Below are 27904 nucleotides of genomic sequence, written 5' to 3'. Positions count from 1 at the left end.
ATCAAGAACTACCTTTTAGAAATGAAGCAATCATCATACAAGTTCAGTTGAAATGGTGTTGCTCAGAAAATCAGCAACTCAAGCAAAAATTTTCATGAAGAATTGGAACAAAGCAATAAAGAGACAGAATTCAATACAGATAAGTGTGAAGTAATGGATTTTGGAAAGTCAATCAAGCGTGGGACTTGTACAATAAATGGTAGGGCACTAAGGGGTAAAGAAAAATAATCAAATACACCAGTTTGTGAGAAGCATGGACTGACAGTGGAAACCACAAAACTGCCAAATCAACAAAAAGCATCTAGCTCACTAAAATATCCACAGTATAACTGTGGAAATTTGCTAGCTTCATAATTACATTGATCATGTTGGGCCGAGGATAAATGGAGAGACAAGGCAAAGCACAACTGCAAAGTGTCAGCTCTAGGCATTGCCTGACTCCATACTCAGTTAGGTTGACTAATTTCAAAGTTCAAAGTAAATTTATTACCGAAGTACATATGTGCCACCATATAAAACCCTGAGTTTCATTTTCTTGTAGACATACTCAGAAAATCCAGTAACTATAATGGAACTGCACCAACACAGCAGACAACCAGTGTGCAAAAGACAACAAAATGTGCAAATGCAGAAGAAAAAAAGGAAATAAGCAGATAAACAAACCGGTGAGCAATAAATAACAAGAACAATGAGATGAAGATTCCCTGAAATTGAGTCCATAGGTTGTGTGAACAGTTTAGTGATGAGAAAAGTGAGGTTGAGTGAAGCTATCCCCTTCGGTTCAAGAACCTGATGATTTAGCAGGAATAACTGTTCCTGAACCTGGTGGTGAGTCCTGAGGCTCCTGTACCTTCTTGCTGATGGCAACAGTAAAAAGAGAGCATGTCCTGGGTGGTGGGGGTTTCTGACGATAGACGCTGTTTGCCTGCAATAATGCTCCCTGTATATCAGCTTAATGGTGGGGACAGCTTTACCCGTGTCGGACTGGGCTGTATCCACTACTTTTTGTAGGATTTTCCATTTAAGGGCATTGGTGTTTCCATACCAGGCTCTGATGCAGCCAGTCAATATACTCTCCACCATACATCATGCCCAGCCTTTTCCAACTTCTGAGGAAGTAGAGGCACTTCCGTGCTTTCTTCATAATTGAACTTAAGTGCTGGGCCCAGAACAGGTCCTCTGAAATGATAACACCAAAGGATTTCAGGCAAAGTCAGGGCAAGAGGAGGAGAGGCAGATTCGAGGAATGTCCACTTAAAGTGAGAGCAAGGTTTGATCGATCTAAGTGCCAGGCTGATTTGGAAAGGTTGAGTACAGGCTGGAGCATTGCAACTGCGTCCAGGCTCAGGGTGTATCGATGCGACAGGGCTTGGGTCCTACTGTGAGGAATGACCCAATGTTTGGATAATTTAAATGTTGGACCAGATTGATTGGAAAGGTATGATGTCAGGACAAGAGGCGAGGGTTGGGCCAGTTGTGCATGTTACTCTGCAACATTTACTCAGCTCTATGCTGAACTGTGGCTAGGCTGTGGTCTGCTCCAGCTGCTCTGGGCTCCATGTTTATGGACTCACTTTTGTTCTAAATGCTATTTGCTTACTTATATTGTTTGCATGATTTGTTTTTTTCCCTCTTTGTACATTGGGTGTTTGACAATTTTTTTTTTAAAGTGGGTTGTTTTGGGTTTCTTTGTTTTGTGGCTGCAAGGAGACGAACCTCAAGGCTGTTTTAGTATACATACTTTGATAATAAATGTACTCTGAATTTCCTCAGGCTTCCCTTACTGGTTAATTCCTGGATTTCATACATCTTGGATAAAAAACAGAGATATACAACCAACTTTTTAAAATAGAGAAATAGATTGTGTGAAGAAATCTCTTGAACAAACCTCCACAGTTTTAACCAACTGTGCAGAGCTCTTCATTTAAATGCATACTGTACATCTGAAAGTGAATGAGCTCAAAACGTATGCATACCTTTGCTGCAGCACAACGGACAGCCATTGATCGATCTGTCAAACATGAGCGAGCAGCTTTATAGATATCTCTGTGACATGGCACAGCAGCAACTCCTTGTCCCAGCAGCACCTTCTGTAAACTCAGCATAATCTCATAGCGCCCTTGAGACTAGATCACAAATCATGCCAGAGCCAGATGTTAAAGATCATACAGTGTCAAAGCTAACAAAAACAGTAAGCTTCCTCAACTTAATGGAGACTCAGCATTCTTGGAACTCTGAGCAAATTAGTCAATATTAGAAAGTCAAAATTATACATCAAGGATTGTCAATTCATCAAAAGAAGTAAAATTTCCCAAATGCAAAATTATATTGACTGTGAACATGACTCTATCGGCTGTTTTATAAGAGATTTTGACATGAAGTACCCTACCTCAGCACTTTTCATAGCTTTCAACAAGTTTCCCACAGTGTTTGTGTGTGTATTCCCTAGCATTCGTCCCAGCTGTTCATAGAGAGCTCCCAAGCAAGCAACTGCAGCTCTGCAAAACAAGACCAACAATTGGAACAAATGCATCAACTGAAACAGAAATACTATATTAAAACTTACAGTATTTGAGAGAAAATTGCTAGTCGTCACATCTGGTGAAAATTAATCTTTCAACAAATAATATTTCTACAAAATAGGAAGATTCAAAAGGTAAATTACTTGGACAATCTGAATCAGCAAAACACCTTAGGAGAAGGGAAAGTCGATGAGTAACTGACATCATTACATGCAATGCCACAATAGATGATTGAATATTATGCAGAAGCTCAAGTACCGCAGGCATGTGATTAATGGTGCACCACCAGTTTCAGTGCTGGGACTTCTGCTGTTCAGCATTTATACATGTAAAGGATTTGGATGAGAATGTACAAAGTATGGTTAGTGAGTTTGCTGATATAATAAATTTAGCATTGTTGATAATGAAGCTTTTCAAAAATTACAGGAGGATCTTCATCAGCAATTTAAATGGACTGAGGAATGTGAGATAACATTCAATTCAATTAATTGTAAGGTGTTGCATTTTGGAAGGTCAAACCACGATTCTCACTGTCAATAGTCAGGCCCTGTGGAATGTTGTAGAACAGAGGGACCTTGAAATATAAGAAGATAGTATCCTTGACCACACAATCTACTTCATCTGTGACCTTGCACCTTATTGTCTACTTGTATGACAATCTCTCTATTTCAGCACTTAATTTTGTACTCCGTTATTGTTTTACCTTGTACTACCTCAATACACTGTTGTATGGAGCTACAGATCCCTTCAGTACAAGTCAAGTTTTTCACTGTTCCTTGGTACATGAGACAATAATAAAACAATTTACCAATTTAGAGCACGAGAAGTGGCATCACAGGTAGACAATGTAATGAAAAAGGCATTTAGCTTGCTGCCCTTTATCAGCCAGGGCAATGACTATAGGAGCTGGAACATTATGTTGCAGTTGTACAAGATGTTGGTGAGGCTGTACCTGGAGAATTGTGTGCAGTTTTGGTTACCCTGTTGTAGGAAAGATATCATGAAATGGGAATGAGTGCAAGGAAGCTCAACAAGAATGCTGCTAGGACTCGAGGGCCTGAGTTATAGATGTTTGGCTAGCAAAGACTGTATTCTGTAACATTTAATTCTGTATTGTTATTCCTTTTGATTTGTAATACCTTGATAGATAGATAGATAGATAGATAGATAGATACATATACTTTATTGATCCCAAAAAGGAAATTACAGTGTCACAATTGCATTACAAGTGCACGGACATACAGATATTAGAAATAAGAATAAAAAATGTTACCTTAGAAGTAAGATGTACAAGAATTACAAGTCCAAGATTTACAAGTTCACACTGATAACATGGCAGTGCAAGAATTACCGTAATATTATACAGTAATAGTGCACATTCACACAGGTCCAGATAGGAAGTGATGATAGTATTGCACAGGGTGTCTGTGATAGCAGGGTGTGGTGAACAGAGCTTAAACAGAGCTCTGGTAAACAGAGATTAATAAAAGTCTAACAGGAGGCAGGTCATCACTTCCCAGGCTATTGATTCATTATAGAGCCTACAGCTGAGAGTCAGGATGACTTCATACAGTGCTCTTTGGAGCAGCACAGTTGCCTTAGCCTATTACTGAAAGTGCTCCTCTGTTCAGCCAAGGTGGCATACAGAGGGTGAGAAACATTGTCCAGAATTGTCAGGATTTTCCGAACAGTCCTTTGTTCGACCACAGCTTCCAATATGTCCAGTTTGACTCCTATAACAGAGCCAGCTTTTCTAATTAGTTTGTTGAGGAGGTAGGCATCACCTGTGTTGATGCCATTGCCCCAGCACACCGCCACACAGAAGATCGTACTGGCGACAACAGACAGGTAGAATATATGAAGGAGAGGCCTGCATACTACAAAGGACCTCAGTGTCTTCAGGAAGCAGAGACAACTCTGGCCCTTCTGGTACACAGCCTCTGTGTCGGTGCTCTACTCAAGTCTGTCATCCAGGTGCACAGCCCAGGTACTTGCAGGTCCTCACCACATCTACATCTTCACCACCAATAGTAACAGGGAGCAGTACAGGCTTGGTGTTCCGGAAGTCCATCACCATCTTCTTTGTCTTACTGATGTTAAGCTGCAGATGATTCAGCTTGCACCATTTGACAAAGTCCTCCTCTAGGGCTCTGTATTCATCCTCCCATCCTCCTTTTATACATCCAACTATTACTGAGTCAGCAGAGAATTGCTGCAGATGACATGACTCAGTGTTATATCTAAAGCCTGAGGTATACAGGTTAAACAGTAAGGGAGCCAATACAGTCCACTGTGGGGCTCCAGTGCTGCTTATTGCCATGCTTGACACACAGCTCTGAAGCCGCACAAACTGTGTTCTGCCAGTCAGGTAGTCCATTATCCAGGACACAACGGAAGTGCCATCCTCCATTGAACAGAGCTTTTCCCCCAGCAATGAGGGCTGTATGGTATTGAAAGAACATGATCCTCACAGTGTTGCCCTGCTTATCCAAATGGGAGTAGGCTCTGTTCAGCAGGTAGGTGACAGCATCATCAACTCCAATGTGCTCCTGGTAGGCAAACTGCAGGGGATCAAGGGCTGATCTGACCAAGGGCCGGAGGTGAGCCAGGACCAGCCTCTCTAGGGTCTCCATGATGTGTGAGCTAGGGCCACTGGAAGGTCGTCATTCAAGACTTTTGGTCAGCCCTTCTTGAGTACTGGGACCACACATGATGTTTTCCACACAACTGGGGTCCTTTTCAGGCTAAGACTCAGATTGAAAACTCCACACTGGAGAACTCCACACAACTGCTCAGCACACTTCTAATGTATTAATGTGATAAAAATCTGCAGACGCTGGACATCCAAGCAACACACTCAAAATGCTGGAGACATCCAGTAGGCCGGACAGCATCTAGGAAAAGAGTACAGTTGACGTTTCAGGCCGAAACCTTCGGCAGGACAGTTGACTGTACTCTTTTCCATAGATGCTGCCTGGCCTGCTAAGTTCCTCCAGCATTTTGTCTGTGTTGATGAAATAATCAGTATGGATAGCATACAAATCAAAGTTATTCACTATACCTCAGTACACATGATGATAATAAATTAATTTCCTTTATTCCTTAGAGTGCAGGAGATCGATGGTGACATTATAGAGGCAAAAATAAGGTGAATGCATGCAGTCTTCTGCCCAAGAGTACGGAAGTCCAAACCTAGGGCACAGGTTTACGGTGAAAGGAGAAGGATTTCAAAGGGATCCAAGGTGCAATTTCTTCACATGGAGAATGATGCCAACATGGAACAAACTGACTGAACAAATAGCTGAGTCAAGTACAATAACAACATTTAAGTAATACTTGGAGAGCTACATAGAAAAGTAAGTTTAGAGGGATATAGGCAAAACACAGGCAAATGTGACTGGAGCAGATGAGCTTCTTGGTGAGTATGGACAGCTTGGGCTGAAGGCCTTTTTCTATGACTACTCAATGAAATTATTCAATTGACCTACCAAATGGAACTGTGCATGAAAATGTCTGATACAAAGCCATAACATAGGGTCTGAAATACAGATATTAGCAAGAACCATTTTTTCATATTCAGCATATATGCAGAGTACCCCTATTTCAATAAATAAGCTGGAAATCTACCCTCTTTCTCGGCTATGTTTTACTTAAGTTTCACTTTGATTATGCATTACACAAAAATACTGCTGTCTCGCAATGTTTAGTTTTAAATACCAAAGTCTTCACTGCAGAATCAGATTTATCACTGACAATATACATGAAATTTGTTGTTTTGCAGCAGTACAATGCAAAGACAAAATTACTATATATAATTTTTTTAAAGTGCAAAAATAGTAAGGTAGTGTTTATGGATTGATCAGAAATCTGATGGTAGAGGTACATCCATGATGGAGTTTATAACCCTCCACAACTTCGTGAGATCCTGTGTACTGGAGGCTCCATACCAGGCTATGATGCAACTAGTGAGGATGCTCTCCACTGAACATCTATAGAAATTTGCAAAGGTCTTTAGTGACATCCCAAATCTCCACATGTACATAATGAAATACAGGCACGTGTGCCTTCTTTGTGATTCCACTTGTTCTTTCCTGTCAAGTTTAGTCAGTGGTACTTTCCTGCCTTGGAGGAAAGTAGCACTGACCAAACTTCCCCACCCAACTCCTCACTGTTCCAACTCTTCCTTACTACTTTCTCCTAACAACCTCAACATCATAAATGAAACTGAAAGTTCTAGAAAAATTCAGCATGTCAGCCAGCCATAGAGAATTTAAAAACAGATTTACCGTTTCAACTTCTCCATCTTGCATCCAAACTGATGAGTGAATATTGACCTGCAATGTTGACTCTGTTGGTATTTGTGCAAACATTGTCCAAACAACTACATATTTTCAGTGATTTATATATTATTTTAGATTTTCAGGATCTGCAGACATTTCATCATCTCCTATTATAATTTTCAAGTGAGCCTCCCTCTGAATTTTTTTAATTAAATCTTTTAGAAATTTATAAAAACTCATGAGGAGTTTTGATAAGGTGGATGGTTACCATCTTTTCCCAGTACAGGGCTGTCTAAAATGAGAGGCACAGGTTTAAAGTGAGAGGAGAAGATTTTAAGGAGACTTGAGGGACAGGTTTTTCCAACAGAGGGAATTAGCTGCCAGAGGAAGCTGGAGAGGTGGATACATTAACAACATTCAAAAGGGATTTGGACAAGTTCATGGATAGGACTGGTTTACAGGGATATGGACCAAATGCAGGAAATCAGGACAAGCTCAGGTATGTGCAATGTTTGGAATGGACAATTTTGGCCAAAGCACCAATTTCTGTGCTATGTAACTCAATCAAAAGACAGCAAGCATGACTATAGTCCTTAATGGCCGAGAAAATGGGAAATTATACGGGCAATACTCCAAGCCATTCACAGAAAATCCACAAATACTTCCTTTACAAATTCATGCAAAACTTACAATACCCAAATATTTAAAATGTTTCATTTCCTTTTCAGCCAGTCAGATATCTAACTGGAGTTTTTGGCCTCACCTCTGAGGTGGTACGTCAGATGTCAATTTAATATATGTAAACCATAAGAAAAATTTAAATTCAAGAGAGAAGTATATGCATCTCACATGTGCTGGGAATGGTTACCTACCACTTATCAATAGCATGCAGCTCAGAATGCTTCTGTTCAGATCCAAACATTGATGAATTCAGGCCTGAGGTCAAAAACTTCGCTGTGCAATACACGTCATCTCCATAACCACTGAAGTCCACTTTCCAGGTTTTACAATGGCCAATGATGGTTACTTTCAGGCCAACTTAATGGCCAAGTGGCTACCTCTTATGGATCACTAAGTTTGCTACTGGAAATGTGCTTTACTTAGAATTGGGAGGTTTGCATTAGCCAAGGGTGCATGGTACAGTAAACTTTGTCAATCCACCATTTTGGAACTTTGATGGTGTAAGATGGTGAAGATTGCAACCACCAGTACTTTGTGAGCCAAAACACTTAACCAACAAGATGGCTGAAAATTGCAACAGTAGAACAAGGTTTTACCGTACTGGGTAAAGTCGAGCTGACAGATGGAACAGACCAGGAAACTTGGAAAGAATCTACTTTTGTGGATACACACACCTGCTTTGCAATCAAAATGTAGGGAGTTTACCTGTAACCAAGACTTCCCACCATCACAAAAGCATATGTTTACACCAGAGAGAACGTCTGAGCAAAGGATCTCTTCTCGTATGCATTAAAACATCTGGATAAAGGATGTGAAATTTCAGGGGAAAATATATCGAAAACAGTCTCAGGTTCAGTATCCTGTCACCAGAATATAGTACATTCACCAATTCACTTAATTAGTGGTTTTTCCATTTCAGTCATTGCTATTTAAATTGTGTTATTACAATGTTACTCACAACTGTGAAATCACCATAATCTTCATGCTATCTACACAAAAAAAAAATTACTTACAGTCTGGTCGGCAAGTAGCTTGGCGAGTCATCCTTACTCCTGATTATCTCATTGCATTTGTCAATAGTTTGGTACACAGAAAAGGTATCACCAATACTATATAACAAGGCCAGGTTCTTTGCAATCAGTTTGCGGGCAGGTGGTCCCGGCGAGCTCTCCAACAAGGCTGTCAGTTGTTCCACCAACGTCTTTTGCTTCTCTTTGATATCAGCCTGAAAAGAAAGGGTTCTTGGGAAAAAACTGCTACATGAAAACCACCATTTATATTTTCCCTCAACAGGCCTCTTAAAATTTTAGCGTGTTACTCCAAATTAATTTCTTCGAATGCAACATTGTTGCACAACCAAGCCAAACTGCAGTTCTGCATTTACAAAAGAATTGGCAAATAGCAATGACCATCTAACGACGGAGCCAGAATCCAATGAGAATCCAGAGTTTTCAGTGCCCGCAAAGTATCTAGAATATTATTTCCCAACTATATGATTAGAGACTCAAATATAATTGTTTCTTTTTGCAAATCACAACAGCTCCAATGTGCTCAAATTCTGACCTTAGACCATCTCAATTAACTGTTCGATTCTTAGAAAGATAATGCACTTCTTCAACTGCAACACCATCAGAAACACTGTGGTGCCTTGGTGCGTGGGAGTAAACGAAAATAGCAACTATTCATGAACAGCCAACTGAAGCCAAAAGCTTCAACTGCAAGCATTTATCCAAAGAAAGCACATTGCCTTCCACAAAACAGACAAGCTATTTAATAATCCAGAAGCCTGGAAGATCATCTTGAAGTATGTCACTACAGAATTTGAAATCAATTAATAAACTCCTCAATAAAGTGAGGACCCCCTTATGTCAACCATAAAGCTACTAGATCATCATCAATTCTGATTTGATTCACTGATCTTTGGTCTGACAGGAAACCTGCTGATCTTGCGGATGCTGGTTAGTCTGTCCTTCCAGACTCTCTGCAATGATATTTACATTTGATTGTCCTCCACTGACTGAACAACCCATCAAGGATGAAGAATAAATACTAATATGCCCAATACTGCCAGCATCACATGAAAGAGTGCAGAAAACTTCTAGAAGATCTATGCCAATCCTTTAAACACTTTCTGATTAAAAACACTCCTATGAGAGATCGAATTAAAATATCATAAAAGTGGAAAGGTATTCAAAACATCATATGTGAACTGTTGTTTCTTATGTTGAGAAAAGGAAGCTCTGTGAAATCACTGATGGTACAGCACATAATTTCATTACCTTTTCATTTCAGCTTCGATTTAAATCATATATTGAAATGGTAGGAAAACGTAATTGAATACAACATTTCTAAAGCCCTTCACATCTCCACTTCAGCATTTTACTACCATTTTGAATACATTCTTTAGAATTTTCATAGGAACTAGCACTGCATGGAATCAAACTTCCACCAATGTTGAAAGGCTCACTGGCTTGTCAGTCCCCGACGTGTTCATGCAATCATTCTTAAATAACGGACCAACATCAATCATCTTCTAGTACATTACCTGCAGCTAATGAAGAAACAGAAATCTCTGCCAGGGCCCCAGTAATCTCCTTTTCTTCCCACAATGTACTAGAATACCTCCGGTAAGACCCAGGGATCGATTTACTTTGATTTACTTCAAGACAACATTTGTCAAGTTGATATGCTTCAAGATATCACAGTTCTCTTTCCTGAACTCACCACCTTACATGTTCTTTTCCTTAATGATTACCACACTGATCTTTAAAGATAAAGTGCGATCCTAAGTTAGTATTCACCAGGAAGAAGGGTAGCGAAGCTGTAATGTTATGGGAGGGATGTGATGATATTCCAGAGCATGTGTACATTACTGTGCCCAAGACTTACACAATAATATATGTTGGTTGAAATAGGAAGGTGGTTGGGAAACAGAGCTAAGAGTACTTTGTGTTAGCTCAGTAGTATTAAGTATTATTTGGTACTGTGCAAATGTCTTAGGCAGCCTAGACATATACAGTATATGTGCCTAAGGCTTTTGTATAGTACTGTAAATCAGGAATGTGCTAGTGGCATTGGAGCACATTGCAGTGAATAACTTCCCAGGTCCAGACAGGAAACATCCTAGAATGCCAAGGGAAGTGAGGAAGGAGATTGATGTGGCTCTGACGGAGATTATTATACCTTCACTAATGAGGTCCCAGAAACTGAGAGGTTGTGTCTTTGTTCAAAAAGGGCAGTCACGATACGTGAGCCTTAAATCAGTTACTGTTGATGAAAATTCTCATGGATGGGATTTATGTTCACTTGCAAAGACAAAGACTGATTAGAAGTCTGCATGATTTTGTGCAGATCATCTCTCACAAATCTAACTGGATATTTTGAAAAGATAAACAAGAAAATTAATGACTGCAGGCCCACAGCCTTTGTCTATATGGATGTTGACAAGGCACAAGGGATCTGAGGTGTGTTAAAGAACTGGATCCAAAATTGGCTGGGTGAAAGGAGGCAAATGGCTGTGGTGGATGGGTGCTTCTCAAAATGGCAATCTGTAACAAGTGGTGCACTACAGGGATCAATGCTGGAAACTTAGTTCTTTGTAATGTAGGAGTAAGTCTGCACACAACACAGTAATTGATAAGGATTGTAGATAACAGCAAAAAAGTACGATTGTTTAGGAAGTTAAATTCTGGAAGGATATACAATAACAGAAGGATATACAAATAGACCTTCGGGCACTCATTGGGTCCAAGTCCACAGCTCTCTGAAAGTGAAGCATAGGTGGATGGGGTAGTGAAAAAAGCATTTGGTATGTTTGCCTTTATAGGCAAATGCAATGAATACCCAAGTTGAGACAATATGTTGCAGTTGTACAAAGGAATCTGAGAAGTGATCTTGGAAAGGTTTATAGGGCATATATAGGGTAGATAGTCACAGTCTTTTCCCAAATAGAAGATATTGGTTTAAGGTGAGAGAGGAAATACTTAAAGGAAATCTGAGTGATAAGATTTTCCTACAGAACTGACTGATGTATAGAACAAACTGCCAGATGAGGTGGTACAATCAAGGTGTTGAAAAAGCACCTTTGCTCCACAAAAGGCGGGATTTCCCAGTGGCCACCTGTTTTAATGCCATGTCCCATTCCTATTCTAGCATGTCAGTCCATGGCCTCCTCTACTATCATGATGAGCTGTACTCAAGTTCCATCTGGTAGCTTCCAACCTGATGGCATAAACATCAATCACTCTAACTTCTGGTAATTCCACCCCGCCCCTCCTCCTTTCTTTTATTCCCCATTCTGGCTCCCTTCTTACCCATTTTCTTCTCCTCACTTGCCTATCACCTCCCTCTGGTGTCCTACCTCCTTCCCTTTCTCCCACGATCCAATCTCCTCTCTGAACAGATTCTTTCTTTTTCAGCCCATTACCTTTTCCACCTATCACCTCATCTAGCTTTCCTTACCACTTTCCAGCTTGCACACCTTCCCCCCCGCCCCAGACCATCTTCTTATTTTGGCTTCCTTCCAGTCCTGATGAAGGCGTTGGTCCAAAACATTGACAGTTCATTCCTCTTCATAAATGCTGCCTAACCTGCTAAGTTCCTCCAGCATGTTGTGCTTGTTCATCTGGATTTCCAGCAACTGCAGAATCTCTTGTATTGTTGAAAAAAGCATTTTGACAGTTACAGGGACAGGAGAGATTTGATAGGCACATTGCTGGGCTTAAACTATTTTAACACAGACCTTTCTAGACTTACTCACTGTTTAATAACCCCATTTTCCTCAAGACACCTTACTTGCACCCATCCAGAATTCCTAGTGCAATAATCAACATTCCACTCTTAACTAACTTCTATAAAAACTGATTACAGCAAAATCTTAACACCCTTCAGATTAGAGGTTGCAAATTAGTTCCTATGTTTTGGAATATTCTCATGATCTCAAAGTTTTTGGATAACCAAAATTTTCTCTTTCCATAAAACACTTTTACCAAAATATTCAGAAAATGGCATTACACAAACAAGGACGTGTTTACAACTTTAAGAATATTTCATGGTTTACCTTATTGGCAGCCACCAGAAGTTTCTGTAAAAATTGAAGCCATTCAAAAATGAACTCTGGTTTCTTTGATTCACTGAGTTTACTATAGAACTCCTCATTTAATAGCAAGCCATGTGCTTGCTCCATACTTCTGCCCAACTATTCTTCAAGTGCTCACTGAAACTTTATAAAGTGCAGAAGGAGAATTGAAAACATCAGCATTCTTTCAATTGCTGCAACACAAACACAAGAAAACAATTCATTAATCGTCTGGGACTACCATATTTTCTGGTTCAACAGTAAATCAATAAGAAGACACTTCGACAGATAAAGTTAGTTAATTAATCTTGAAATGGAAAGTAACAAAAGCATGCAACAACAAAGTTATATTGAATAGGGACTACATCTCTGAGATTGAACAAAGCTTGAATGAGTTTGTTGTATAGGAGAATCAAATTCAGATTTTAGCAATTTCCCCAATGTTCAAATGGGAGGAACATTTTTGTACTAGTTTTTCATATAACACCATTTCTCAAGGCCAAAATTGAATTACAGTGCTATTTTAAAAACAAATACTAAAAGCTAGTCATTAACATAGAAACAGGCTCAAACAGACATGTCAGATATCAACTATCCCTCAGAACTAGCATCATTTTCCAGCACTCAGCTGTAGCTTACTACGCCACTTTTAAAGCATTCATAAATACTTCTTAAATGTTGTTACAGTACTTGTTTCCACCTCAGACACTGTGTTCCAGATTTCAACTGGTAGAAAAATATCCTTCCCCAAATCCTACTCTCTAAATCTACTACTGTGCCTCCTTGTTATGGCACATCTACTCAAAGGCAAAAGTTTATCACAATGCACACTATCTTTACCCCTGCAATATTGTATAGTTCTAAAGTTCCTCACTCAGCCTTCTCCACTCTGATGGCAACAAAACAAACCCAGCTATGCAGTCTCATTTTATAGCTGAAATCTCCCATCCTGGGCAGTATCCCAGGTGAATCTCCTGTGTTCTCTTTCTTATGCAATTACATCCTTCCTTTTGTGTAGTGACCAGTATTCCAGCTGTAGTTTAAATCATGTTTTGCATGGTTTAATCATCATTTCCTTGCTCAAAGGCATCCCATGTGTCACCTTAACCACCTGTGCGCTACTGCAATGAAATACATTGTGTTATTTGAAGTTGTAATTTTATTTAAGACCACAAAGTATAATTGTTAACAAAATAATTTCATCTCAGAGATGCGCGGTTAATTGAGGAACATTTGCAAGTCTGAGATCAATTGTTCAGTGGATTACAAGACTGAATCCTGCATTAAACTATTGATTTTTCTCTCTGCTTTTCCTCTGGACTATTATTGTTAATGCTGTTTAAGATACCATTATACAAACATTTATGAAATATATTAATCCATTTTTTTTCTTGGAGGGGATGTTTCTCTATCAACTCCAAACGAGCCTTTTAAAGACTGGGGTCAAAGTAGACGTTAATAATTAGGCTGCAAAAAATTTCCTTAGCAACACAGGAAATCAAAGTGCCATTGAAAAATGGACATTATTCATTCATTTAACCTTATTTCAGGAATGCAGTTCAAAAATCAACAACCCACCAAACTAAGTTTCTTTGTTCAAGAGGCCCATGTTAAGCTGTTCCTGGAACACAAGAAGAGTACAGCACAGGAAGAGGCCATTCAGCCCACAACATTGTGCCAATCTAGCTAATGAGCAAATTAAAAATGCTCCAACACTAATCCTTCCCAGCTACACTATGTCCATATCCCTCCATCTTCCTTACATCCACGTGCCTATCCAAGCGTCTCTTAAAAGCCTCTGATGTGCTTGCCTCTACCACCATACCAGGCAGCGCATTCCAGGCATCCACCACCCTGAGTAAGAAAACTTACCCCTCACATCCCCTTTGAACCTACTGCCTCTCACCTTCAATGCACGCCCTCTGGTATTAGATATTTCAGCCCTGGGAAACAGATATTCTCTGTCTATTCTATCTATGCCTCTCATAATCTTGTAAACCTCTAGCAGGTTCTGGCACTCCAGAGAACACAATCCAAGTTTATCCAGTTAATAGAACATGCCCTCTAAACCAGGGAGCATCTGGTGAACCTCTTCTGCACACTCTCCAAAGCCTCAACATCCTTCCTATAGCAGAGCAACCAGAACTGTACACAATACTCCAGATGTGGCCTAACCAGTTTTATAAAATTGTAATGTAACCTCCTGACCTTCCCATCAAAACTAAAACTAGAACACACCACAAATTTGTTTGGAAGCTATTCAAATTGTGCCAAGAAATTTAGTTGTGGCAACAAAAATCTAACAGTGGATTCCAGCTAATTGGGACACATTGGGATCAGTATACTTTGGCCCAATTAGCCAAAGTTTCCTGGACATGAAAAAGGACGTAGTACTTTCTCGGCGTATATGACATACCTAGGCATCATCCCTTAAGAAGATGACAGAGTTTGTCATTATAACGTTGGTTATAATCGATACCTGTACATAAATACATAAAAAATTATGTATTTACTTATGTGCCCTCATATGGGTTTTGCTTGGCAGAAGACAAGCCACGTTGTGGTCGACTGCAGAATCTTTGGTGGCTCTCAATGGACTCGGGCCTCAAGCTGTGGGGTCACTTGCTCTTCAGGCTCCGGGGAGAGGCGTCCAAGCTATCGCGCTCTACCTGGGGCAGCGCAGCGCAGTTGTGGTCGACTGAAGATTTTAATTAGAGGGGTCTGGACTACATACGTGTATATTTTGTGAGGTTGCGCTTTTAATTAATATTCTATATGTGCCTGTATATGCAAAGACTGGGTCTCTAAGCTACAGTATCACCTAGCAGGTGTCGGGGCCAGTTGAGTGATGATATCGGAGGGCTGGGGGGCCTAGATTATATACACACATACACTGCTTCATTGGACTTTACTGATATTCTATATGGGTTTGTATGTGTGAGGACTGGGCATCAAGCCATTGGGTTGTGGGGTGAGGTGAAGGTTGGATTGGGGGGGGTGCTATATCAGGACTCTTATTCTGTGAATGTGTTCTGTGTGTGACTGTTTAAGCACCTTGACCCCATTGTAACGCTGCCTCATTTGGCTGCATTCATGAGTACTCATGCCTGGTTGGATGACAATTAAACTTCAATTGAATTGGATTAAATTAAAACAGGACAAATTAGAACACTACCAATAGCACCACAGTACTATAAAACTGTATTAGTTTTTAATAGTTATCGACAGAAGATTTCATCCACTGAACACAATGAACAAAATCAGCACAGACACCTCGTGCAGGTAATGGACTGCCTTCATACAATGCCAACGATGATTGCATCCTCCAAATATTCATTTTTGTTGCAACATTAAAGATCATTGTTGATACCTTCAAATTTCTTGTAGTTCTTACCTCGTTGAAGTAGTGAAATCATTTCATTTTCACTCCTGGCCATTTCTGGTATCTTCAAGCTTGAATGCTTGAAACCACAGTGAGTGAAACAGTTCTGAATTGTCTTGCTGCTTATTTCTCGCCAACTATTAGCGTCAAAAATCATTGCTTTTTGAACACACACATAACTGACACTATTTAAAAACTGTTCTCTTTAAGCTCACTATAGCATCTAATGACCACACAAGTGCGTATAACTGATGCTAATTGGAACCTGTTTGACAACAGTCTTGTGCCCCAAATAAGCAGCATAGTGTCCCAAATAAATTAAGGGAATCTTAGTTATTTTCTCTATTATTAGCAGCTGCGCTGATTAACCAATGGCCAAATTAACCGGAATCACTGCATTTCAGTTATAATTAATTTTAAGGATAACAATGTTCTATAAAGCATTGCAATTTCATTAACATTAAATTGTTCTAAATATAAATATAACCCAAGATATTTATATTTATATAAAATTAAAAGAATTTTTGCCAACAGCAACTCAGGATTTACCCACAAATTCATTCACCTGCTTAAAATGACAAATTACCTGAAAACTGTTAAGATCCTATTGTTTGAAACCAGGCAGCTTTAGAAACATAGAAAAACTACAGCAAAATACAGGTCCTTCAGCCCACAATGCTATGCCAAACATGTACTTACTTTAGAAATTACCTAGGTTTACCCAGAGGCCTCTATTTTTCTAAGCTCCATGAGCCTATCCAGGAGTCTCTTTAAAGACCCTATCATATCCGCCTCCACCACTGTCACTGGCAGCCCATTCCATGCACTCACCACTGTCTGCATAAAAAACTTACCCCTGACATCTCCTCTGTACCTATTTCCAAGCACCTTAAAACCGTGCCCTCTCGTGTTAGCCATTTCAGCCCTGGGAAAAAGCCTCTGACTATCCACCCGATCAATGCCTCTCATCATTTTATACACCTTTTTTACAAAAATATTGAATCCTCCAATAAATAACCCAAATATTGCTCATAATAGCGAACTACAAAAAGCACAGAGTAAGCATTTCATTGTTTTGATGTAGTCCTAGAATAAATATTTTCAGTATCGACTGACATGTCTGTTAACTGCATAGAGAAATTTAACTGGTGCTGTCAGAGGATTTACTCCCATGAATGGCATGGTGGCAATTAGCACTGTTGTTTTACAGGACCAGTGACCACTAATTAAAGTTCGATTCCCACCACTTCCTGTAAAGAGTTTGTACACCCACTCCTTGACCACGTGGGCTTCCTCCTCCATTCCAACAGCATATGGTTAGGCTTCATGAGTTGTGAGCATGCTACGTCAATGCCAGAAGCACGGTGACACTTGTGGGCTGCTCCAACTCAATCCTCAGACTGTGTTGGTTGCTGTGGCAAAACAATGCATTTCACTGCATGCTTCAATATTTCAATGCACATGTGGCTAATAAAGTTAATTTCCAATCTCTCTTCAAAGTGACCACAGAAACTGATGTCATGCTTTCAATCCTAACCACCTCTCCTTTAAAAGCTCACACATGTATCATTACTTGCTATAAACAGTCTGCATATTAAAACAAAATCCATGCTATTCAAATTGTAATCCCTGACTCAAGTCACTATACCATAAGTATTTTCCCTCAATGAAGAATGTGATGACTATATAAAGACAAAAGGAATCAAGAAAATTTTATGTTTGCTGAAGGATTGTACTTCAGTTAAGTTCATTTGTTTATTTGCAGCAGTCAGAGGAGCAGAAGGGAGAAGCCAGCAGCTTTTTTCAAAAGTTATTTTTCAGTTTGTTCAGCTCTTCTTTTTGTAGGTACAAAATGGAAGCAGACTTTCGTGGAATGGCCATGGTCGAGAGCAAGAGCTGAAGGCTTTAGTTTAGGAAGCTTTGTTCAGTGGGAGGAGGCTGAGCAGGTAGGTGCAGGTAAAGTTTTCCTTAGAATTATTGTTCCTATTATAACAGCTGGGATGTCAGTTTGGGCAGTGGTACACTTCCTTGCAGGATGTGGGAGATTAGGGAGACTGCTGGCATTCCTGATGACTTCATCTGTAGGAATTGCACCCAGGTGCAGCTCCTGACTGACTGTAGGAAGAAAATAGAGCTTAATGTACTTAAGATCATCTAGGATGCTGACAGCGAGCATTACAGAGTTTTACTGAGGTGATCACAGGCTACGTAGTTGGGTGGCCACCAGGAGAGGCAAACAGTGCAGGATCCCTCTGCGACCATTCCTCAGAGCAACAGGTACACCCCTATGGATACTGCTGGGGGTTTGAGGGAGGAGGAAATGAACTATGAAGGCACAGCAATATCAGCAAGGTCAGTGGCACTGTGGCCAGTTCTGAGGCTCAGCAGAGAAGGGCAAAACAAACAGAGAAATAGTGACAGGAGACTCAGTAGTTAGGAGCTCATAAAGGAGATTCTGTGGCTGTGAAAGAAATGCCAGGATGATTTGTTGCCTCCCAGGTGCCAGATTCAAGGAATCCTCAGAGTGGCTGCAGAACATTTTGAAGGTGGATGGCGAGCAGCCGGAGGCCATGGCACACACTGGCATCAGTGATATAGGTATAGGGACTTATGAAAACAGGCTGAAACGCAGGACCTCAAAGGCGGTAATCTTTGGATTATTCCGAATGGCATGTCAAGAATAGACAGAGAGAACAAATGAACATGTGGCTGAGGAACTGACACAGGCTTTCACATGCTTTTATCACCCGAACCTCTTCTGGGGCAGCAGCAACCTTTACAAGAGGAATCAATTGCACTTGAATCAGAACTAGGTGAACCAATATCCTGGCTAGGAGATTCGCTGGTGCTACTCATGGACTTTAAAATAGTTAGGAGGGAGATGGGAACCAGAGCAATGGCTCAGAAAGTGGAGTGAATGAGAAGGTAGACGTCCTGACCAGCAAAAACATGTAAGATCAAGGCAAGAGACATAATGGGAAGGATGGATTTAAGTGTGTGTATCAAGGGTAAGTGCATGGATCAGCATATGGAACTATGATGCTGTGGTTTTAATAGAAGCTTTGTCGAAATTGAAATGTGAATGGGTGCTGAATGCTCTCGGGTTTTGATGATTTAGAAAAAACAGTAAAGGAGCATGGGGGGAATTGTACTATTACTCAGTCAGTATCACAGCTGCGCTCAGAGGGAACATCAAAGAGTGCTCACCCACTGAGTCCATATGGGTAGAGCTCAAAAATAAGAAAGGTGCAGTCGCACCAATTGGATTACACTATAAAACCCAACAGCCATCGAGATTTTGAGAAACAGATATGCAGGCAGTTTAGGGAAAGGTCTAAAAAATAAGGCTGTTGTAGTGGGTGATTTTAACTTCTCTCATACAGATTGGATCTCCTGAGATGGAACAGAATTTGTTAGATGCATCCAGGAGGGTTTTTTTTTCCAAAAAACCAATGTAGATGGTCCAGCTAGAGGAGTAGCCACACAGAACCTGGTGTTGGGTAATGATCCTGTCCAGGTGACTGGCCTTTCAGAGGGAGAACAGTTGAGAACAGTGATCACAACTCTTTATGTTTTAAAATAGTTACAGATGAGGATAAGAAAGGACCTTACAGAATAGTTCTAAATTGGAATAGGCTAAATTATGTATTAGGCAGGAAATAAGGAGAGTTAATTAGGAACAGGTGTTTCTGGACAACACATTTGACATGTGGAGACTGATTGAAGACCAGCTGCACAGAGTACAGGACAGATATATTACAGTAGAAAAGGACAAGGATGGCAAGGGTAGGAAATCTTGGATGTGCAGAGCGATGGTGAATTTCGTGAAGAAGAAAACTGAAGCATATGTAATGTTTAGGAAGGTAAAATCTAACAGAGCTCTCGAGGATTATAAAGAACCAGAAAAGAATCCAAGGAGGGGTATTAGGAAACCCAGGAGGGGTCCATGAAAAGTTTGTTGCAAGTAGGATTAAAGAGAATCCCAAGGCATTCTCCATATACATCAGAGGCAAGAGAACAACTAGGGAGCAGGTAGGAACATTTAAGGATAAAAGAGGGAGCGTTAGAAGGCAGAGGATGTCGGTGAGATCCTAAGTGAGTACTTTGCATCAGTATTTACAAAGGGGAAGGGCATGGAGGATAGAGACATCACTGTGGAGTGCGCGAATATACAAGGACATTCCAAAATTAAGAAGGATGAAGTGTTGCGTCTCTTAAAGAATGTTAAGGTAAGTCAGTCTCCATTTGAGAGAGGCAAGACATCCTTGCGGCCTCTCTAGCCACAGGTGAAGTCCCAGAGAAGCTAATGTTATTCCACATTCAAGAGAAGTGTAATCTTGTGAAATTATAGACCGGAAGGTATCACATCAGTGGCAGGTAAATTACTGGAGAATTCTCAAGGATAGTATTTACGAGTGGCTGGAAATTCACAGCTGTGGATGATGTCTACGTGGATTTTGCTAAGGCGTTTGACAAGGTCCCTCGGGAGGCTCATTCAGAAGATTAAGATGCATGGGATTCACGTAGAATTGGCCATTTGTATTGGAAGGATATAGACAAGACTGACAGCAGTGGTTGATGAATGAAAATGTAGATGGGTGGGTTACAAAGTTTGCAGATGTTATGAACACTGATGTGTTGTGGATAGTGCAGACAACTGATAAAGGATACAGCAGGACATAGATCAGTTGCAGATGTGGGCAAAGATGTCACTAGAGTACAACACGGCTAAATGTGATCGTGTTGCACATTGGAAAGTCAAATGCATACAGACAGTACATTGTTAATGGCAAGACCCTCAATAGTGACATGCAGGGTGATCTCAGGGTCCGATTCCATAGCTCTTTGATAGTGAAAGGGTGCTAAAGGAAGGCATATGGCATGCTTGCCTTTATTACTTGAGGAATTGAGTTAGATTGGGAAGTTACGTACCAGCATTACAAAACTCTAGTTAGGCCACGTCTGGAGTACTGCATTCATCTCTGGTCACCCCATTACTGAAAGGACATGGAGGCTTTGGTGAGGGTGCAGAAGAGGTATATCAGAATGCTGCCTGGTTAAGAGGGCACATGGTACAAGGAGAGGTTGCACAAACTTGGGCTGTCCTCTCTGGAGTGGCAGAGGCTGACAGCTCTCTAAGAATATGAGAAGCATAGAAATTGTATGCAGCCAGTATCTTTTTCCCCAAGGGTTGAGCTATTTCATAGAAGAGGGCAAAGCATTTTTTTCAGTGAGTAGTAGATGCCTAGAATGCACTGTCATGGTGGTAATGGAGGCAAATACATTAAGTACGTTCAAGAACTCTTAGATACACATGAATATTCAGGATATGGAAGGTATGGACATTGTGCAGGCAGAAGGGATTAGTTTAGTTGGCCATGTGATTACTAATATAATTAGAATGGCATAACAATGTAGAATGTACTGCTCTGCATGCTATGATTAAACATATTCAAAAAATTCCAACATTAAAATCAGTATAAAGTGAGCTCTCTGTATTCACTCCACAGTATCATTTCTAGAGGTACATGCTCAGTGATGCAGCTGAAGAGAAAAAAGGTTAAGAGATGAAAGAACAACCACTGTGAATAGTAACTGTCATAACATATTGGACCATTCACTTGATTCAAATTCATTTATTTATCACATGTACATTGAAATCTACAGTAAAATACATTAACAACCAACAATATCTGCAGACTTTGCAGCACCAACAAAGCATGCCCACAATGTTCAGCAGAACAACAGAAGCAACAGCAAAACTAACCCCTTTCCTCACTCCCATCCATTCACATGGACAGTCCCCCATCCCAGGACAGGCCCCTCTGAGCCTCCTGCAGAATCACAGACTAAAGGCCTCCAACTTCCTCAGTGGATTCGTAAACTCACAAACCTAGGGCTTCAGACATTGGGCCTCAAATTCCAGATTTTGGATCGACCTTTGGGCTTTGATCTTCTGTACCAACACCAGGACTTGCCAATGACGGGATCCCAAACTCCAGGCCTTAAAATCCACACTTGTTCCATAAATCCCACAATGACTCCAGCTCAAAATTGTTTTCATAACTTAAATATGATTTATATGAAGACTGATTCTTTCAAATTTCACATTTTTACATTATTTACTATACTCTAATAAATGACATGTTTTATCATTCTCATGTAAAGGCTTCAATTAATTTGCATTTATGTCACTGATGAAAATCTGCTGAAACATTCTTGAATATATTGCTATGTAATGCTATGTATTTTAATTAAGATACTTAAATTGCAGTGTCACAGAGAATGCAGAAAAAGTGCTTATTGAATAACGATACAAGTATTGGTTTCACTGAAACATAGTTTAGCTGTCAGGATGGTGTTTACACGTATAGCACGTATGCTATAGGTGCTTATTTCAATAGGATTAAGTCAAATTCTGTGGAAAGCAGTTCTTTTTCTTCAGCCATAATAAGAATGTTTTTTCCCCAAACTAATTTATCTTCCTGATGGGAACATCACATATTGAAATTGTAACAGCTTGCCTCTCGATTGCAGGTCAATTTATTTTTCAAAAAGTGGCTCATTTACTTCGAATTTTGCAGTTGCAGCACTACACAACTGGAATTATTAATTATTTATGATAAACCATGGTATAATGTCGTGTCCAGGATCTGCCAACTCCATTGGTAATGCACAAAAGAAACACATCTCAAATGAGATTTCTGCCACTTACAGCTTGCACAAATACACTGCTGACATCTGGTGGCCAAAATAATTTTTACATATTCTTTGAACGTGGAAGGAATGTTTGCAGTTGACCAGTACCATAAGTAATTAATACTTTGTACAAAGATAATGTGAATGCTGACAGAAGGTGTTTTGGAAAAGGCTTGCACAAAGGTTATTCATATTCTTGGCAAAAATTAACTTACAGGCTTTACATAAATTTATTTCATGCAACATTTTATAGTATTGCTTTAAACTTCAAATCTGAACATCCTCAACAAATGTAATGACAGTATATGACACATGACAATAAAATTACAGTATCTGAAAACATTATCAGAAAAAAATCATTCAAAGCACATTGCTTGTAATGAACTTGAGATAAATCTCAAAATGGTGCACTGGAGGCTATGGTTCAGTTTGCTGCAGGATATTTTTTTAAAATTAAAAATCAATAAATGTCAATTGGAAGGGAAACTGTCACTTAATTTTGGACAAAAAAGATCAAAGTGATAATGAAATGCATTTCTCACAAATAAGTATTTCATTGAAAGTAGAAATTATAAAAATTGAAAGTAAAACAGTTAAAGTTGAATTCTAATGGGATTGTTTTAATGGCTCCTTATGCTTTAAATAGATCAGAATATGACTGGATTATTTCTGCTCCAAGAAACCTACTGTTATTGAAGTTTTAGCCTTTACATGCAAAATCAAGTTAAATATATTAACATTGAAAGGACATTCCAAATAAATTAAACTAAGCAATTCCCATGGGAATTTTGCATGTCACAAATCAAGTCCAAAAGCAAATCCTACCGAAATTCATTTAGCTCTTTATTGATAAATATTAAAACCGACTTTTTTTTGCTTAAATTGGCGACTATGTTTCAATTCACACTTTAAAGGGCCTCAACTATGGATCGCCATATATTTTGAAATATAAGTTACAAATATTCAGAACCTGAAAATACCCAGTTGTTTATTTAACCTTCACCTTTCTACTTGTCAATAAATACTCCCCCGCTCAAACTACCACACCCAAAATACAACATTCAGCTCCAAATCCTCAAAGTATCACAAATTGTACATGAAAGGTCACGTTCTTGAATTTAAAATCTAACTGAATCCACACATATACCACTTACACCATAAATATGCAATACTTTCTATCTCCTTGTGGGGAAAAAGTATTGGATGGAATACTTCCTGCTGCATTGCTGTAAAATATCCAAGTTACAATGTTTCTCAGACTAAGGCAACACCCTACAACCCCCATGGTAACAATTGATGGAGACATTCACCACATCTGCGGGCTTGCCGATCAGATCCACTTCAGAGCCTCACGCTAGGCAGCCCCATCGAAAGCGAAGGGAAAGCCTTCCCTCGACCGTTCGCCTCCTCGGTCCGACCCTCCCTCCTGAACGATTTAATCAGCGAGTTCCCAGAAACAGAAGTTGAGCACCTCTACCTTTCGGCACAACTTCAGGCGTTGGCTGGGTGATGACCCCGTGTGAGGGGTCACCCCGAAAACCGAGTAGGGAGGTTGTTGGGAGTACGGAGTCGAGCGCTCCTTCCCAGCCTACCCGTCCAACTCCAAACATCAGGCCCCGGGCCCGCCTCCGGTTCAGCACTCACTCACCGTCATGGGGACTCGTTCCTGCCCCGTCGACTGATCTGCACGGCTAAAGGCTCGCAGCACGGAGCGGCTGCCTCTCCCCGGCTACAGGTGCCGTGACCAAGCGACGGCGTGGAGCCGAGGACCAGGCCGAGCCAGCGAGCCCAAGCCCGAGTGTGCGAGTGATCGACGGAGGGGCCAGGCCAGCGAGCTAACTCCGAGCAACCGAACGGCTCCAAAGCTCACGACTGCGCGTCAGTCAGTACACCCTGAGCTTCGATCGGAGAACTCATCCTATCTTTCCACGGGGGTCTCAAAGTGGTGAATATTACACGGATTGAAATGCAAGGGAGGTTTCAATGGCGCCAATCATTTGTAATGTTGAACTTCTACTGCTGTGTAGAATATGAGATAACATTGGATACCTTATATTCTGTCCCTCTTCCAAGTCATTAATATAGATAATAGAGCGCCAAGTCCTGAACTCACTCCCCTAGATGCAATCCAAGCCTAAAGAAGAATAATTTGCTCCATGCCACCATACAATTATGAGTTCTTTTGCACCAGTTTTCCCCTCTACCACCTTTTCAAACATGCATTGCATGAGAAACTTCCCTCAATAAGATATGTTGGAATATGGAACAACTCCAACAACATTAAACAACTCCAGCAAAGTTGTCAACTTGATTTACCTTTCATAAAACAATATTGACATGGTTTGATCATATATTTTAAAATTATCAGCAATGTGGTCTTCCTAGACTCTAGCATTTTACCAAAAATAACTGTTAAACCATCTATTTCCTACTTTTTGATCCCCCCCCCACCAATAAATTTCTTTTTATTACTTCTTTTCTAGTCTCATCCTCTGGGGATTCCAAAATTACATTCACTACCCTCTTTTTAAAAAAATGCACGGAAATGCTTGCTGTTTGGTTTGAAACTAGAAAGCTTTTGCTCATCATCAATTGTCTTCCCTGTTACCTTTTAAAAAAATCTTTCACTGCTGGATCTTGAAACATTTCCAGCCCTTGCCTTTTCTGTTCCACCAATCCGTCCCTGAAACAAACTACACAACTCTAATCACTACCTCAGTATAACAACATTGATCACTTTGTTCTACAATGGACTTCGTTTTTTTTATTCTGATTGTATTTTCTTATATAGTTTTGTATGATTTATGTCATTAATTTATGCCTTTCCTGTTGATGCCAAATATGCTATGTGCCTATGATGCTGCTACTACAGGTTTTTCATTGCACCTATGCATATGACAAATTTGTCTTGAAGTTTGTGTGTTTTAGTTTTCAATTTAACATTATTTTTGATCTAATTTGTTAACAGCAGATAGATCATTGTTCTTACAGAATCCCTCAAGGTAGGTTCAGTAACATATTGCTCTGAGAGACTATACCTGACATAATTACACAATACTCTTCTGTGGTACCCTTTACACTTTAATTAGCTCTAACAATATGCAAAGTAAAATCACCCATTCTAACTGCATTTCTCTTCATTTTGCCTTTAATATCTCCCTGTTTATGTTTTGACTTCTGAGAAACAACACTCTGTGGGACCACAGACGATTCCCACTCGTATTTCCATTCAATTGCATTCCACAATATTATCCATATTACTATTCACCATTACAATGATGTCTTCCTTAATCAGCAATGCCAACCCTCCTCCTTTCCATGTTTGCCTACTTATTTTGGACATTTGAATAATCTGAAATACAGAATTCCCAGTCCTTGTCATTCTGTAATCAAATCTCTGTAGGAGCTACAAGATCATACTCATGTCAATATCAATTTGTGCTGTCAACTCATCTTTTTTACAAATGCTACATCAACAGAAGAGAAGCCCTTGAAATATTCTTCAGTCAGAAGTGGTGGAGCTTCAGCAAAGGATTTAACCTGTCAACTTCACTTACTTCTACTCATTAAAGGATTTTGCCCTGAGGACTGAATGCATCCTCGGAGTAACACTGAATCGAAGACTGGTGAATTTATTTCTGTTTGCAGAATATCCTTTACCCAAATTCCTGAGTCTCCCTCCCCCACTTATTATTTCTATGTTTTAATACGTTACTCAGTACAGGCTAGCACTAAAACCTATTGTGGTCTGATAAAGCCATCAAGGAGCTTTTACTCAAGCATTGACATTCATATTGTAAAATTATGACCTTTAATCCTGCTTTTTAAGAAGTCCATATCCACATGCATATGACAAACTTGACTTTAATTTTGTATGTTCTAATTTTATAAAATATAAAATTCTGACATTTCCTGAAAAATCAAAGCCTGGTGAAGGAAAAGCATTTTTTTATATATCAAGATTTTTTTTGCCATAATATCCCTGGCCAGACAGAAGATTTCCTCTGTTTACTTAATTTACTCATTCTGTCCATTTCTAAATTGGATAGCATTACACTGGAGGCATTTTCTCCGCTCCGCACACCAACAGAAGTGCATTTGTAGTAAAACTGGGAAACATATACAAGGGCAACTTGCCTCCTGGACAGAAATGATTCTTACATCTAAATGCACAAGAAATATCACTAGTCCAGAATCAATGTACTGTAGTGAAAAACCTGCATCAATGTCACATTTCAGAACTGCTCTGTCATTCTAAGTAGCATCATTCATCTTCAGTTCCACAAATGACCATTAAGTATTCTGTGTTGCAAGACACACATGAAGCTGGTGTCAATTCATTTTGGTTTACTTTTGTCAGTTCTTCCACTCATACCAGCTAGTGAGGTATGATTTCCCCAAGCAAAGTCCTCATGTATTTTAGCTAAACAGAAACTTTTTTATGAATAAATTAACAATTTGTCAAAAAGAAAATTAATTCTCTTCCCATGTTATATCAACAGAGGAGTACATTCCCTCATGTCACCAGACAACAGTTACAAGCTAGAACCTACAGTCTGTTGATTTATTCCCTTCTAAGTGAGAATACCAAGACCATTGTAAGCAACCAAACAGCAGGAAAAACTCTTTTCAAATCCATTTTGATAGAACAGTACAGCACAGGAACAGGCTGTTCAGCCCACAATGTTGTACTGAACCAGCTAAAATGCAAGTCAAAAATGTCCAAACATGAATCCCTCCTATACACCATGTCCATATCCTTCCATCTTCCCCCATGTGCCCATCCTAATGTCTCTTAAAAGCCTCTAAAGTATTTGCCTTCACCACCATACTAGGCGGCATATTCCAGGCATCTATTACCCCTCACATCTCCCTTGAGCCTACACCCTCTCACCTTCAAAGCATGCCCTCTGGTATTAGATATTTTAATCCTTGAAAACAGATACTATCTGTCCACTCTATCGAATCCTTGCATAATCTTATAAAGTTCTATCAGATCTGTCCTCAGCCTCCAGTGTTCCAGAAAAAACAACCCAAGTTTACCCAGCCTCTCATGATAGCACATGCCCTCTAAACCAGGCAGTATCCTGGTAAACCTCTTCTGCACCCTCTCCAGAGCCTCAATATCCTTCCTAAAGGGGCGACCAGAACTGTATGCAATACTCCAGATGTGGGCTAACGAGAGTTATATAAAGTTGCAACATAATCTCTTGACTTTTGAACTCAATGCCTCAACTAATAAAAGCAAGTATTCCATAAGCCT

The 27904-nt window shown here is 39.9% G+C and overlaps 1 protein-coding gene across 5 annotated transcripts in view; it reads right to left on the bottom strand.

Moving 5' to 3' along the window:
• The window catches only part of heatr5a (HEAT repeat containing 5a), a 140949-nt gene that overhangs the window by 106966 nt on the left and 6079 nt on the right, over positions 1-27904 (bottom strand). For 2 of the 5 annotated variants that reach the window (XM_063050353.1, XM_063050393.1), the window contains exons 1-5: positions 24290-24656; positions 12543-12754; positions 8497-8708; positions 2390-2498; positions 1977-2126 (exon numbers count right to left, since the gene is read on the bottom strand). In XM_063050353.1, coding sequence (XP_062906423.1) covers positions 1977-2126; positions 2390-2498; positions 8497-8708; positions 12543-12668 — 597 coding nt within the window. In that variant the 5' untranslated portion in view covers positions 12669-12754; positions 24290-24656. Of the gene's footprint in view, positions 1-1976; positions 2127-2389; positions 2499-8496; positions 8709-12542; positions 12755-23951; positions 24241-24289; positions 24657-27904 lie in introns of those variants that run through there. The other 3 variants (XM_063050362.1, XM_063050382.1, XM_063050371.1) reach the window with 2 other exon arrangements.

The sequence above is a fragment of the Mobula hypostoma genome, chromosome 1, assembly GCF_963921235.1.
Source record: "Mobula hypostoma chromosome 1, sMobHyp1.1, whole genome shotgun sequence".
Lineage (NCBI taxonomy): Eukaryota > Metazoa > Chordata > Chondrichthyes > Myliobatiformes > Myliobatidae > Mobula > Mobula hypostoma.
The sequence above is the reverse complement of the archived record's forward strand: the minus strand, read 5'-3'. Positions and strand labels throughout refer to the sequence as shown.